The following is a 15382-nucleotide window of genomic DNA, read 5'->3' as shown; positions in this document are numbered from 1 at the left end:
TGTTCAGAACATGACAACCGTGAAAATTTAACAAATCTATTTTCCATGGCAAGAATCACGTCAAGTATCTCTTTCACTTCTAATGATAATTCAAACACTAGAAATAATCTTGAAGGCTCTTACAAGTGGAAACCTAACTATATAAAAAATATTCGCTATGATAAAACTCATTAAGAGTTTTCTTAAAAAGGAAACAACACAGCTAATACGAGATGCAGGAAAGTATAATACAGATTTTTGCTGAAGAGTTTGCATACTGGTTCCTGACAAAGGAAGTGGAACAGATTGAAAGACAGGAGCTGCAAAATTACAATTTTTGTGCAGCAGTCTGACTATACGCACATGTGATAATGGACAAGGTGGGATCAAGCCTGTGTAACTGGCATACAGGTTTTTTCTTAGTTCTCAGCCTTTGTTCATATTTTACCATTACCTGGTAGTGACAGTAGATTCTGGTAAGTCTGAGAGATGTTGGGATGCACAGAGTGTATTTAGTAGTTTAAAATGTGTTTTCATATAAATTCTGAATACTAATAATCTTGAAAGTTACTGCCCTCAGTCATGTCCCTAACTGCATGATCAGTAAGTGCCAAGGTATATTTTTCTCCAAGTTACTGATAAAATCACTAGGATAATTTATTAGAATTATCTCTTAAGTCTAAGTATGCAATCCATATGAAATAATTTGTCCCTTGACTCTTGATGATCTTTTTGATCAGGTTAGCCCAGATACAAACTGTTACCCTGGTGCAGTCTTCTGTTGCATTTAGTACGCCAGCTGTTTCAACTAATGGTTGTCATTTTTTTTAATGGGGTTTGTTTTTTTTTTTTAGCTCCAAAGATCATAGAACTCATCTTGGTAATTATTGCTTTTCTAATTTGCGGTGCTTTTCTTGTTAGTCTTTCATGCCTTCTTCCTGGAGATATCCTAATTTGGCTTGTATATTCTTTATTATACAACCTGCCTAGCTTCAGCTGTGTTACAGCCTTGTACACTGCTGCAGCTGAGTCCAGTATAACACTCTGGACTTCACATAGTTTTCCTGCCATGCTTTGTGAAGCACTCTGAAATCTTCTGGAAGGTGGTAACTAAAAGTAATAATAATAATAAAAAAGTTTCTATATTGAAACTAAGGTCTCATTTTTCCTTCCAGATGCAGGATCTTGCATGAGTATTTGCCTCCAGAGTTTGTCCCACTATTTTTAAAGGGGTCTTAAAATGTTAATTTTTAATGGAAATAAAATACCTGATGTTTGGCAATTTGTCAACATTTTAAGACATAAAAGCAGCTGGAACTGGGATGGTAGCATTAACAATTTGGGTAATTCTCCTGTTTTCTACACAAACCAATATCCTTCCTTGGGGGAACAATATTAGAAACTGTGTTTACCCTTTATATTGCAATTGAGTGCTTTGTCAAAAGAGTAGTTGCCTCTTGATAGCGATCTGGTAATAGATGACTTAGTAGAAGTTGCCTGTTGTCTTTCATAATATGTGTAAAGGTCAGTTAACATACTTATTAGTAACCTGAATTTTTTTCTCAAATGATCATTCCTACTGAATGGAAAAAAACCCTAGGACTTCAAAATGTATCTTTCTGTGTTAGTGCACTATATGTAGAACCAACAAACAAAAAAATTCAATTATTATCATCAGTTTTATTTTGTTAGTAGAAGTCTTTAAGGCATTTTCAAATAAATTCATAAAATTGTTTTGGCACTAAGTCTTTGTTGTTTGATCTCTTCTAACCCTAATCACATCTTCCTTTCAATCTCTAATGTCACAGCTAGCTCACACTCTTAATTCTTTCATACCCTATTTCAACCTCATCCTTGTGTGCTGCTAAAATGATTTTTTTCTTTTTTTTTTTTTTAAATACTCGTGTCTCTTGCCTCGATTTCTTAAGAATGTGTTTTCCCTTCTTCTGTAGGAATTTGTTTCTTCTTTTAACCTCCTATTAAAAAATTCAAAGGGTCATGCGGTTTTAAGTTCAGAGGGGATTATCACAATTAGGTCTCCTAGGCACTACAAGCAATGAATAATAATAATTATGTAGGCTGAACCTTTGCACAGTGCAGGCCATATAGCAGCAATCAGTAACTTCTACATCAAGTTCAGAAGGTTGTAACTTGCATTTAGCAGTAACGCTCTTCTAGAAGAACAGCTAATTTTAGGTATTTCAAGATGGAGATCAGCAAAGAGGTTTCTTTATTCCACAGAATTAAAATGTTCATGTACGCTGGCAGAAAACTGAAGCACTGAGAAGCAGAACAACATTTTAAAGATGGTGAAACAGTGGTATATAGAATTTGAATATAGTGAATAATGTAATATAGTGAATATACTTAACATTTGCCGCTTGCTGCCGCCCAGGAAAAGGCCAGATGCAAAGCAGTGGGGAAAATAGTATCTGCTAGCTTGAAGAGAGCTCAGATTTATTCTCAGGCCTAAGACCTTGTCTGGGCAGGAGGCTGAGGTTGGGAAAATATCTTTCCACATCTTTGAGGGAACATCTCATGTGCTTGGAACGTTTATCTTTTCAGGTTATATTGTAGGTATAGATATATGTTGCATGAGGTAATCAGAAGTTCACATGTCAGAAGATTCACAAACATTTAGTTGAAGCCTTGCTTTTATTTTCTGTTTCAAAATTCGTAGGTTTTAACCACAAAAATATACTAGCATTACTCAGCAGACCATTTTATTGTAAGTCGTGGTGTTAAGATGCTAACTTGGCACAGACCCATTAAAAAAAGGTCAAATGACATCCAAGAAGGGTTTGTTTAAGAAGTTTAAAATGTGAACTCCAATGAATGAAATAGAGGGTAATGAAGTAGTAATAACTATGAAATCTTTGAAAGTAATTTATTCACAATGTCATTTCTGTCACTGAAAGGAAACTGCCAAATGTGTCTTTACAAGTGTTTACAAAATGAAATAAATTTTAGATGCCATTACATTTAAATTGTAAATAATCTGGTGATTCCTAAACTGAATGGGCTTCTGATTATAACTTCTAGTTAAGAAAAATTTCTGAATTATTTAAAAAAGTGTTTCAGCTCAGACATGTAGTTGCTCAATGAGGCTACAAAGTGAGTAGGTAGTGTCTCTGAAGGTGTCTTCCTCTCAGCTGTAGAAGTAGACAGAACAGAGCCAACTAGCTTAGGAATAAAACAATTTATTTCTTAAATTTAGGACAGTTAATGTTTGCCGGTAGTATATTAAATAAATAAGTAATTAGGACTGTCTGTAGTCTTCAAGAATTTACATCAGTAAAACGCAATGAACATTTTTGTTTTGGGTTTTGTTTGATGACTCACTATGATGGGTATAAATCTGGGGGAATGAGGCTATATAGAAGTGCTTAGTTGGGGCATAAAGAATCCATATGCCTTTCTGGAAGTCTGGTAAGTCTGTCTTCCTATGTAGTATCTTATTTTTCTAAATGAGATAGTTTTTACTAAAATATTATGGTGAATCATCTCTCTGTTAAGTTTATTGTCTCTTTACAAATTCTTTCTCCTGAAAATTTACCTCCCCTTCCCCATTCTAAAATACATAATAGCACAATAATATATTAACTTTGCATTTACTTACTCAGCCACTTAATTTTAGTAGTTACCTTGTTTCTCCTTGCCTCATCATTCAAATTAGAAATAGTGCGGATTGTTTATGTTCAAGTAGTCATTTAATCCTTAGGTATGTGAAGTTCATACTCCACCTTTCCCGTGATGAGAGGCAAAATAATCTACTCCAATCTCTTTTTTCTAGATACTGAAATTAAAGAATTGAAATCATCAAGACGCATTTGCTGGGTTTTGCTCATTGTTTAATGTGACTTAATCTTCATTGTTCGAACATTTTGTCAGCAAATTGTTGCAAAAAATCACAGTCTTTTCCAGACTCGAGTGGTTACCTAGTGAATTCAACAGGTTTTCTAATGAAGATATTGGCACAATATTTACTGAATACTACAGTACAATAAGCCATTTTTAAGAGGATTTTAAACTGGATTTGTTTTGATTTGAACACTGTTCCATATGCTCTAAAGTGAAAGCTGGATTCTCAGTGGTTTTTTGCACATAAAATGTATTTAATTGCAGGAAAGTGGTACACAAATACTTAGCAGAAAATTTTCTACTGATTTTTTGTGTTGTAACTTGCTGATGAATTCTGCATTGTATGTGGCTGACGTACAATGGACATTTAGGTTCTTTTGGGGTCCTTTAGGAAGGTTTGAAATTGCATAGTGTTTTTAATTTGGAAATGAAACAGTCCTAATTAGAGGGAAGAGAATATTACTTTCAAGAGGTATAAAAGTTTTGGTGCTTTTGTTTCAGTTTTACTTTCATGATTGAATAAGCAAGTCATGTATTTCAGACACTGAATTAAACCAAATTACGTTAGAATTTAATGAATTTTTATTCTGCATTAAACAAGAAAAGAGATTTCAAAGCTTTAGCTTACTAAAGGGGAAAACTTAATAAAAGTAGACCAGAATCTTTTTGGAGGTATGAAAAGCAAAAATATTAATTTAACGGAAGAGCTGTGAAATAAAAAATTAATTAAAGAATGTGTTGTAGTAAAACATGTATTAGAGTTCTTGTGTATTTCATAAAACCACTGAATCTGAATCACAGCTGACTTTTGGTTGGCAGGCTTGGGCAGGAGAGGAGTTCTTTTGCCTTCAGTATTCATTTCAAATATTTAGGTTGTAAGTGTATTTTTTTCCTTTAGATTACAGCAGACTGAATTGAGTATACATGTAAATGTAAATAGTTATTTTAGCATAGTGAATTGTCCTTGGAGAGTTTCAGTTGCATGACATTCTTGAGAAACAGATGCTGTTATTTAAAAATAGCCCAATTCTGACATCTTAATTCACTAATTGAAAGCATTCCATAATTTCAACTTCAGTCAGCTGCTAGAAGAGGCCAGTTATCATTTGATGTCTTTGGAATTGCATTATTGTTTCTAAAGTAAAACCTACACTAAAATGAAATTTGCTGATTTAAGTAACCTTTGTTATTTATGTTTTAATATAGCTTATTGTGTATTGGAGATACAAAAAGGCAAACAAAATTGTAAGCAGAGCAGGCTTATACCATTCCCCCCAAATGAATCTTGCATTAAATGCCCTGAGAGTTCTGGTTTGGATGCTAATGTTAGTCATAGTTCATACAGTACATTATCTGAATATATTCTACTTGAGTCTTGCTGGCTAAAAATTACTGCAGATACCATTTTTTGAAGTTAAGAAATTAATTTTCTCGTTGTCTGCTGATAGCCTTTTCCTGATGAAATGCAAAATAATTGCTCTCTGCTATAGGAAAATTTTCAATATGGATCACTTATTTTTGTTTTTCATTTTCTCCTCTTAACTTCTTCTGTTTCTGTTCTTTGTCTTTATATTACTACAGACCAAATCTATTGCAAAAGGTTGTGGCAGAGATGCTGATTCAGAAAATTTTTCTCTCTAGTTTTACATCTCTCTATTTTTAATAGTTCTTGTTAGTCCATGGTTAACTGAAATTACCCATTTATTTGACCCATCTTTTTGTTCATAACTATTGATAACATAATTAAACATCATTATCCCTTCAAATTCACCATTTTATCACCTTTGACACTTCTCTATGTTTAGGAACTTGGTAGATTCTGTCCCTGCTTCCTATGTATTACTGCCGGATTCCCAGTGCTCTTTGCTAGCTGTCAGAATTTTGTCTGGCAGAGGCTTTCCTCTATAACCTTGAAGGCTACCGCTTTAGCTGGCTTTGGGTCCTTTCTTTCCATCTTTCTTCACCAAAAGGCTTTTGCTTACTTTGCATTTCTTTCTGTCATTGCCCCATCTATATCGTTGCTGTCTCCTGAAAATTTTGCTTACTTGTCTTGGCTTCTTCTCTGTTACAATGTCAAAGTCAAGATTCTTGCTTTACTGTCGGTGCCCCATGCAACCTTGCTATGTCTGCATCTGATCTCATTTCCCCGTGTCCCCCAACTCACATTCCACATTCCTCACAGTCCTCTGACTTTATTGCTCCTTTTGTCTGCCTTTCATGCACTCATTTTTGCACTGTCTTTCATGCTGCCTATGTGCCTGGAACAGTCTTTAGCATCTCAGCCAATTTACAGCTTTGCATAAATTATATTTTATAATAAGACTAACAAAAGTTCATTATCTACATTATTTCAATTAACTTTGTACCTGCATAAGCGGAAAACAGCCTGAGGGAAACTACTGTTAAACTTTGTTGTGATTTGTTGTGATTCAAAGATACAGATTCAGGCATGACAGTTCTTTGATGATTCAGCATAAATTTAATTTTTTTAACAATTTGGTTGGTGTTAGATTTTTATTTTATTTTTGACAGTAGATTTCAAATTTTTCTCATTCAGAGATAAGAAAATAGCTACTTATTCCTGCTGAGTGAAACCACCAGAAGGCAGTCATCAGTGCATTACCTGTGCTTCGTGTCCTGTGATACATTTTACCTCATTTATCCTTAGTAATATAGATATGGAAGAGTTTTGAATGTTGGATTAACTTCCTATCTACAGACAAAGTGTATCTTTTGTGTTTAATCTTACTTTTAAAGCTACATACTCACCTGCTTGAAAAAAAACAGTGAAAGATGAGAAAGTAAGACTGCCTATATCTGAGAAGTTTTCTCACTGTGTTGGCTGCTTTGGCCATATAGGTTTTCTTAAAATATTAAAAGTTGTTTAATATTTTAACTCCCTTCTAACAGCGGTGAAAATGTGCTGAAGGTAAAACTTTGCATGCTTCTCCTGCATCAGTGTATAGCTACAAGGCAGGGCATTCTGCAGGAATTATAACAGCATTTTCTAAGTAAAATTATGTCTGAAATATACGGGGTATTATTTTTCTGTGTGTGTTGAAATGGTTGTATTGATACTGTTCACAGCTGAGTTGTGGAACCAAATAGATGTGCCTTTAATTTGTTTTTAAATGATTTTGTATATTCTGGAGATTATAATCTGAAGGGTGGCTGCCATAGTAATGTGCCAGTCACCATGGCATCTGAACATTATGAAAAGAAATTCTGAGCTGCACAAAGACAATACCACCAATTCGTATTTCAAGCTGATCAAAGGTGGGAGACCAACAAGTTTGCCAATAAATGTAGCTCAGTGGATGGCACTAGAACTTAGTTTGCTTTACACGTATTTATGAAGATTTTGTTCCTCCTATCAATATCATGTGAATTTATAAAAGCCTTAACACCGACTTCATCCCTTTACTGTGCTTTTTTTCAGTTGTGTGAAGAGTGGGCCAAAGGCTTTTATTTCAGTGGCCTAGTGAAGAAGCAGTTTATGGTTCTGCTTTATTTGAATCGTTAGGACTTTTTCCTCCTTACAGAATTTTTAACTTTAAACTGAAATTAAGTCAGTTAATGAAGAAAAGGGGGGTTTCTGCACTCAAGTGGTAAATATTCCTAGTCACTAAAACATTTTGCAGTCTGCTTTCATAATGCTATTTTAAACAAAACTAAAATTAAATCGTTACTTAAAAGCAAGCTTATTTTATCTTAAATAATTGATTGTGGCTTGTTGTTTGAAAGAGGACTACTCTGGCATGAATTCCAAATCCAGTTATGATCTTAACTCAAGCAGTTTGTTTAATCAAACATTACTCTACTAAGTCTTACATGGTCCCCTACCCAGCTAGGCCTGCCTATAACAACTAGTTTATTCTGCGACGAGTTGCTCAACAGATGTCATTCTGGTAGAATAATGCAGCAGAATAGTTGTGCATTGGCTAAAATTACTTCAACTTTGATCACTTTTGTCCAGCACATCAGTCTGGCATTGTGCTTTATACCAACATAACACTTTACCCCGAGCATGCCTTTCAAGCTTAGAATAGCAGAGGAATGTTATTGAATTCAGTGCAGTTACAGATGAGTTAATGAAAGAAGGGAAATACTGTTTTTTTCATAATGCCTTTCTGTTGTACTTTGGAATTAAAAGGGAATTTGAGGAATGTGACTTCCGAGTTATTTATTTTTACTTCTGAAGGCCTTTTGAAAACAATATTATGCAGTTCTATTGATCCCATGTTTCTGTAAATAAGTTTCACTTGTTATTTGAAAATGGCTCATTCTTAAGTTTCATATTGTGAAAATGATATTAATAACACTTTTGGTGTGTAATTGGAGAATAGTTATCTGACAGGGACAGTTTATCCTGGTTTTTAATGCAAGAAAGCTAAAACAGCAAGATCTCTATTCTTGTGATCACAGACCAGTATTATTACATTTTGGTGGGCTGTTGTGGGGTCGGTACAGAGTAATGACGTCTCTTTACCTTGATACTACTGCGAAATGAATCCTGCACTGCAGGCTACCACCTTCTTGAGAAGCAGTGCGTACACAGAGTTCTGCAGAGTTTAGTTTTCCATAATTCCGTTTTTCACAAGTGCATCTGTGTATACATATGTGTGTGTATATATATTAGGATATACCATATATATGTGTATTTGAAAGGAATTTAAGTTATTAATAATTGAGGTATATTTGTGTTTTTTAAAGCTTGACAATGTGCTTAAGTATGAGGATGCACTAATATGAAGTCCACTTCAATTGCTAATAAATACTTCAGGGTTCTGTCTAAAAAAATCCCACTGTTCTTCTTCTAGTTTTTTTAAATTACTATCTAGTTGCAAAGTTTTTTACTTGAAACATAGTTACCTGATCAGTCTCCCTGCAAAAACTCCTACAAAACCAATATTAACATAAAGGTTATCAGGTATACATGTAATTTACTAGTTCTACAAGAACAGAGAGATATCTTGATGATTCCAAAACATGCAATGAAGGTAAAGCTGAACTGAAAATCCAACCCAAATACAGGTTATGATACAAAAATGTCCAGATAAGGAACCCGCATGGTCTGACTTTCATCCTTTAGTGAGATGTAGATTCAAGAGTTGGAAGTAATGTATCTTACTCTTGGATAGTAAACTGAAGCCATTGTTTCCCACTCTCTGTGTATATTTATACAGCTTTAAACTGATAGTGTTGAAATTAATATCCCCATGGCCTATATATAAAATTTATCCAGAAATATGAGACAGTTCTTCACAGCTTTTACTAAGGGGCACTTTGTTAGTATGAGATACTGCTACTACTAAAAGTAGTGAGAATGAGAAACAGTAATTGAATGGAGGATCTGAGAACTGGAAGTACAGTCAGAGCATTGCACTTTGCGTTTGCTCTCTCTGTGCCCTGAGTTTTCTCAGTTGTGTTTGTTTTCAGAGAGTTGGCAAACTCATGCAGCAGTGCCATGGAGAACCTTTCAAAGAATGTTACCCAAATCAACATATGTGAGCAAGCATACGTGTGGAAATCCCTGCCTCATCCATCACGCCCTGTAGGATATTTCCAGTGATTAGAACAGTTATTTTACCTCATTTCTCTCTAAAGATGATCCAGAGAAAAAGCATGTTGGGTGCTATTTCATTATGCAAACACATTTTTAGATTAATATCTACAGCCAGATGTTGCCTATACATACTGCACTAAAAATAAATGACTAATTTTGAGGGAATGTATCCATCTGTTTATATTACCCTATTACCTTATTGTGTTCAGACCTCAGCTGTGCCTTACTGATGAAGCTATGGCAAGTATGGATTAGTAGGTAGGCCTAAAACATATAAAGTGTCTATTAGTGGATAGCTTTGTTATATTGCGTTATCTCCCTAAGAAAGGTAGTTTAGAATAATTTTTTATTCAATTCTCGAACATGAAACCTTTAAATGTGTGGATTAAGTTAGTATTTCTCACTTTGACTAATTTCAGCTTTCTTCCTGATATTTTCTTTTTTTGAACCTTTTTTCTGTTCAGAGGAAGTAGTTACCTTAGGGTAAGGGCACTTGACTGCAAGCGAGGTGCTAGCCCAAATATATTTTGTGCTGACAATGATATTTTTTTTTTTCAGTTCACAGAATTTTTGATAATTCTTATAAAAGAAGTTAGAATACAATAATTATTGTTTCTTTCCAGTTAACAAGTCAACAAATGGAAAGCTAAAGAAGGCATTAGAGGACACTTTTTGGAGTAGTCTTGGCATTTACTTTAAGTCAAATATTATCCATCTGCCGTAATTCCGTATTTTTTTTTTTGGTTGGAGATGTCAAACACTTTATTCTTGTATCTCTTAGTATTAGACTGTACAGCCCTCTTAGAGCTGGGAACAGGACACAAAACTTTTGACTTCCTCAGATTCTGTGTAGCAAAAGGTCCTGTAATATATTAGTAAAATGTATCAAACCTTGCTTTTATCTATTTGAGAATGTTTTTCTGGATGTAACCTAGGTTGTTGTGATCTGTATTTGGAAACTGAAATAGACCTGTGAAGGTATGGGAGGACCTTCTATTCCCATGTAGCAGTTTTATGGAAGAAAAAACAAAAGCCAGCATTGCTTGCTCTAAGTGTTTTATTGTTCACAGTTCTGGTCCAGCTGGGCAATATTCCCATGTGCTGGTTGGTTTTGCAGTCTTCACATTCAGGTATGCAGTATTATTCACAATTTGAGATACCGCTCTCTATCCCAAGCACAAAAATTTATCTTTTTGTGATTTAAATAATTGCTTATCACAAAACCTCTGATAAAACATGCCAGATTTTTTATCTGTATTAATGTTTTTGTGGAGTTCTGTAACTTCTGTTTTGCAGTATTCTTCCTGTATTTAAAATTTTCAATTCTTTCTTCTTTTCCCACTCCCTTCCTCCTTACAACCATCATGTGAGATGGTTAATGGTAGCAACTTGTATTTTAGTAGCACGGGAAAAGGGTTGATATAAAAATTGGTTGATTTGAATTTTATTAATAAATGTTTGAAGGGCGTTGTCATTGGAAACATGCTTATTGATTCATATTTCAATGTTTAATGTACTCACTTGGTTTTGGATCCCATATAAGAAACTTAGGCAAAACTATTTGTATTCCTTATTGCATTAGATGTAAATGAACCTAAAATTTTCAGGTGAAACAGAATACATTAACTAGCAAAACCTGTAACAATTTTTGTTATCTTCTGCTTCTCTTCAGATTGTTACTTTGTAATACTTCTTACTGTGAAAATTTGTGTTATCAATTGTTTTACACATTTATGATGCTGAAGTAATATTGAATCACTACGAATGATAACTTAGAGATCTTAATTTTTTTTCTTTACCAGTACTGTATGTAAACCTGTGGAACAGATCTGAGTCTTTGAGTGTTGGAGGAATCTGTTTTACAATAATTAGAAAAAATCAAAATAAAAAGCTTAGGATTATGATGAAAATAATACAGTTTTCCTGCATTGCTTTCATTAGAGCAAGTTCTGAATATTTTTTTTTTTTTTTAAACCAGGTAAAGCGGAATGTGTATGACCTAACTAGTATCCCTGTTCGTCACCAGTTATGGGAAGGCTGGCCTCCTTCTGCTACAGACGACTCAGTAAGTAGCTTTGGTTCTCATTTAATTTCTTCCTACAAATAGCTGATTTTACTTGGATTTTTGATTGGCATCATCCAACAGCTTTTTCTGTCTCATATGCAGTAACTTAGCATTACACATACTTCAGAGCTTTATCTTGAAAGATACAAATACTAATGTACGGGATTACTGAAGCACATAGAAATTATTCAAGTGAATCAAATTCAGTGCACGTTTTAAATGAGGAGGAGACATGTTCCTAGACTGAAGCAAAGCTGCACAACAATTTGGAAGCTGAGGAAGTCTGTGCACTGACTGAACTTCAGGAAAAAAGTCCTGCCTTCTCAATGTGTTCTGAGTGCCCATCTAGATATTTTACTCAGTAGTGTATGTTATTTCACCAGTATGCTTCAGCCTGTGTCTGTCTGGCTTTAAGGAGAAGAGGTGTTCCTGTTGAAACTGGTGGAGAGCTTCCCTTGCCTTTAAAGTATCTACTTTAGTTCTTGCTGAACCAGTAAGAATGTATCGACATTTGTAAGATTACATTTTGAAATATTAAATAATACGTATACAGTACAATATGTATTCAGTTTTCAAACATGTTGCAGCATTTAGAATTACCATTATTTAGAAATGGAGGGAAATTTTAGCTGAGATCAATAAGAACCCTTGGTGACAGAACCAGCTAACTGAATTGCCTACAAATTCATGAAATTGCAGGACTTAACTGCAGAATTCCATTAAATATTAGACTTGTATCCTTGCTTGGTTGTCTCTGTAGTATGTTTTACTGCACGGCTTTCATTTTTGCTCAGATAATTTTCTTCTGGTAGTACGTTCCCAATGGCAGCTTGTGAGTTCTGCCTTTATTTAAAAAACAGAAAGAGAAAAAAAAAACCCAGAAAGTCCTGAAAGGCTGAAATAATTATGTAGTTATGTTGTATACAGACTTTGTGACCTAAGGAAAATGTAGAAGAATTAAGTATTGCTACTTTTATAAAGTTATTAATTTTAGCTGGGAGTTGAACCTGAGTATGCTGCAAAGCAAAAATGGAATTGGGATTTGCTTCCTCTACATATTACCATTGTCTTCAATGCATTATTTTCCTGTCCATTTCTACTCTTTTCTTGTAAAGGGAGAATTGTGGTTTGTATGATAAGATTGATGCTTTTTAAGTTTGAAAGAGGTGGGTAAATCTTATGTCCACGTATTCAGAAGTGTATGTGAGATGACACGTGTAATATCTGAAATAACGTCATGGTGTCATGTGGTAATTGCTGTCTTTGAAACGTGGATCCATTTTAACATTTTATTAGTTTACATTAGCCAAAAAAGAATTGGAAACTCGGCACTTCTAATCTGTTTTCCCACAGCTGTTAGGTTTTCCCATATTTTTCTCCCCTTTCTTTTGAATACGGTACCTCACATATGTAAAACTCATAAATCTGTTTTAAGTCTGTTTTTACAAGTGACATTGTTGCAGGTGAATGTTTTCCCTTTTCATCTTTAATGAAATTGGTGAATGTTGAGTCATCTGCTCCAAAGCAGGAGAGTCCTCCAAGCTCACTGCTTGAGTCTGGTGGAGCTGAGACTTGTCAGCTGTGTAAACAGATTTGAATGTGTTACCAACAAAAATATAATTAATTTCTGTCTAAAATTAGAGGCCATAGCTTACTATTTATGAAGATTTTATGTTAGCAGTGACTATCTGTGGTTCTGTGATCTGAACCTTTTTTCCTTTGCAAATTAGAAATATTCAGGAATAATTACTTTAGTAATTAGTCATAATGTCTTTTAGTTCCGTGGCAGATTTTTAAAATAACTTTTTCCCTTAGAGGGTTTTTATTTGCTGTATTGTATAGTACTCTATTGCAATTAAAGAGTTAAAGAGACTTGATTAAAATACTTTTTCATTTACATGTTATGCAGCATAAGAAATACTTTGTAATACCAGGAGGTTTTTTCAGTGCAGTTCTCGTTAACCTTTGGCTTAGCAAATAGGACAACTAAATAGACTTCGCATAATTGGATTCCTGTATCATCTCGAGTCTCTTATGAACCTGACAGACTACAGTGTTCTGACATTATCAGGAAATTTAGTGGAGTCAATAGTCATTTAAAACATTGTTGCTTCATCTCCCTTCAGAGTTAAGATATGTTCTCTGCTTATACTATCTAATGAAATATGGGATACTGTATGAATTGTCAATAACTCTTTCAGATCCTTTTGCACACTTTCACCAGGGAAATGGATATTAAAACCTCCGCACGCAGGAGTATGTTTTAATGCTGTGACAGTTTGATTGTGGGAAGCAAGGCATACGTACTCTGTGGAAATCTAGTTTTGCCATCCAGCAAGGACATATTTTTAGCTTTTATTGTGCCTGAATAATTTTAATGCCATGAGTTATATCTGCTCTGCTCATTAAAATTCAAAAAATTAAATATATGAATTTTAAATAATTCTTTTTTTAACAAGTTTACGTAAGAAAACTTCAGTTCTATTGAAGGCCTAATTTATCTGTCTTTAGGTATATATCATGAACTGATACAATGGAGTCTGGAAAAGTATCCTAGAAATTAAAAAAATAATTTGATTTAAATAGATTCATAGTTCTCATTTTTTTTTTATTTTGGATTTTATAAAAGCATTAACATTACTGAGTTTGTAAAATGAGAACCAAGGCAAATAATTTACTAAAATTTCTGAAATGTTTTCTGTTTGTCTTTGTTATATTGGCTGAACTTATAAACTTCTGCTGTTAATTACTGCTGTTGCCAAGTGGAATGAGCAGCCTTCAAATATATGTGCATGAAGAAAAAAATCTGAGATCAGTTGTAGGTAGTGTTTCAATTACAGTTTTTACATGGAAGAATTGTGATTTTATTTATGTAAGTACAGGTGACTTTTTGGATATTAGCTTTACACATGAATGTTTGAAGTACCCCACCCCCCACCCCCACCCCTGCTGAGGTCATTGGGGTTTGATTTATTTGAGTAGGATGAGTTTTTGTCCCTGATGTTTCTGTTTATTTTTGGTAGCATAGAACAACAATACCCAATATGAGAAGGAGAGAGTTGCTTTTGTGCTGCTTTTTTTCTCAGTATTTAAGATAAAACGTTTTTCCTAATTAGTTCATTGTTTTATGTGATTTCAGCGTAGCAATGAGAAATGTCTGTTTCTTCATAAATAACAACAGTGAGCTTGGCAAAATGGGATATATTTCTGCATTAAAAAGATGTAAAACTTTCAGGATTAGGTTTGGGCTTGGGGGAAGTGGGAGGAGGGAGAGAGGCAGAGGCAGATGAAGCATCCTGTGTTGTAACTGTGCCGTCACACACAGATCCCGTAAGAGGAACTCAGCATCTGTCCTTCCGCCTACTGCCAGTAATGCTTTACTTCCCTAAACAGTACAGTTGGTCAAGACCTCGTATCCTCATTTCAAGACAAGTAACCGTACTTCTTCATTGTATAGATAAGCAATCGGATATTAGTTTAGGCAGAAGTGGGTCTATACTGACAAGTTATTCGGCTGCACTGCTGAAGAGTCATACTTCAGATGTGACATGGGAGTGTCCACTTAAGTGTTGAGGTTCTACATCATCCCTTGTGAACATGACCATCTCCAGTTCTCCGAGGGCTGTAGCAGATGTGGTTGATGTTCCTTAGCTGAATTTAATAAAGACTTCCAGGTTATAATCAAAATTCTCAAACATACATGCATGATCTAATTAGCACTGCTGTTATATTTAGGTATTTCATTGCAAAGTACTAAGTACAGCCTGTGTGCACAGGTAGAAATTAAGAACGCTGATAAGTAGTGTTGTGGTACAAAGTCAAACCATTTATGACACTTCTTGGCTGATCTCCAGATTCTTGAAGAGGTTGAGTATTAAGCACCTCCATAATTAGTATTCCTTCCCTTTCCA

General features: G+C 34.5%; 1 protein-coding gene across 1 annotated transcript in view; it reads left to right on the top strand.

Annotated features, from left to right (window-relative positions):
- The window catches only part of FAF1 (Fas associated factor 1), a 171236-nt gene that overhangs the window by 75406 nt on the left and 80448 nt on the right, over positions 1–15382 (top strand). Inside the window, exon 8 of the mRNA XM_005231694.4 lies at positions 11385–11471. Coding sequence (XP_005231751.2) covers positions 11385–11471 — 87 coding nt within the window. The remainder of the gene's footprint in view (positions 1–11384; positions 11472–15382) is intronic.

This window comes from Falco peregrinus, chromosome 10 (genome assembly GCF_023634155.1).
Source record: "Falco peregrinus isolate bFalPer1 chromosome 10, bFalPer1.pri, whole genome shotgun sequence".
Lineage (NCBI taxonomy): Eukaryota > Metazoa > Chordata > Aves > Falconiformes > Falconidae > Falco > Falco peregrinus.
This window is presented reverse-complemented; position numbering and strand designations above follow the sequence as displayed.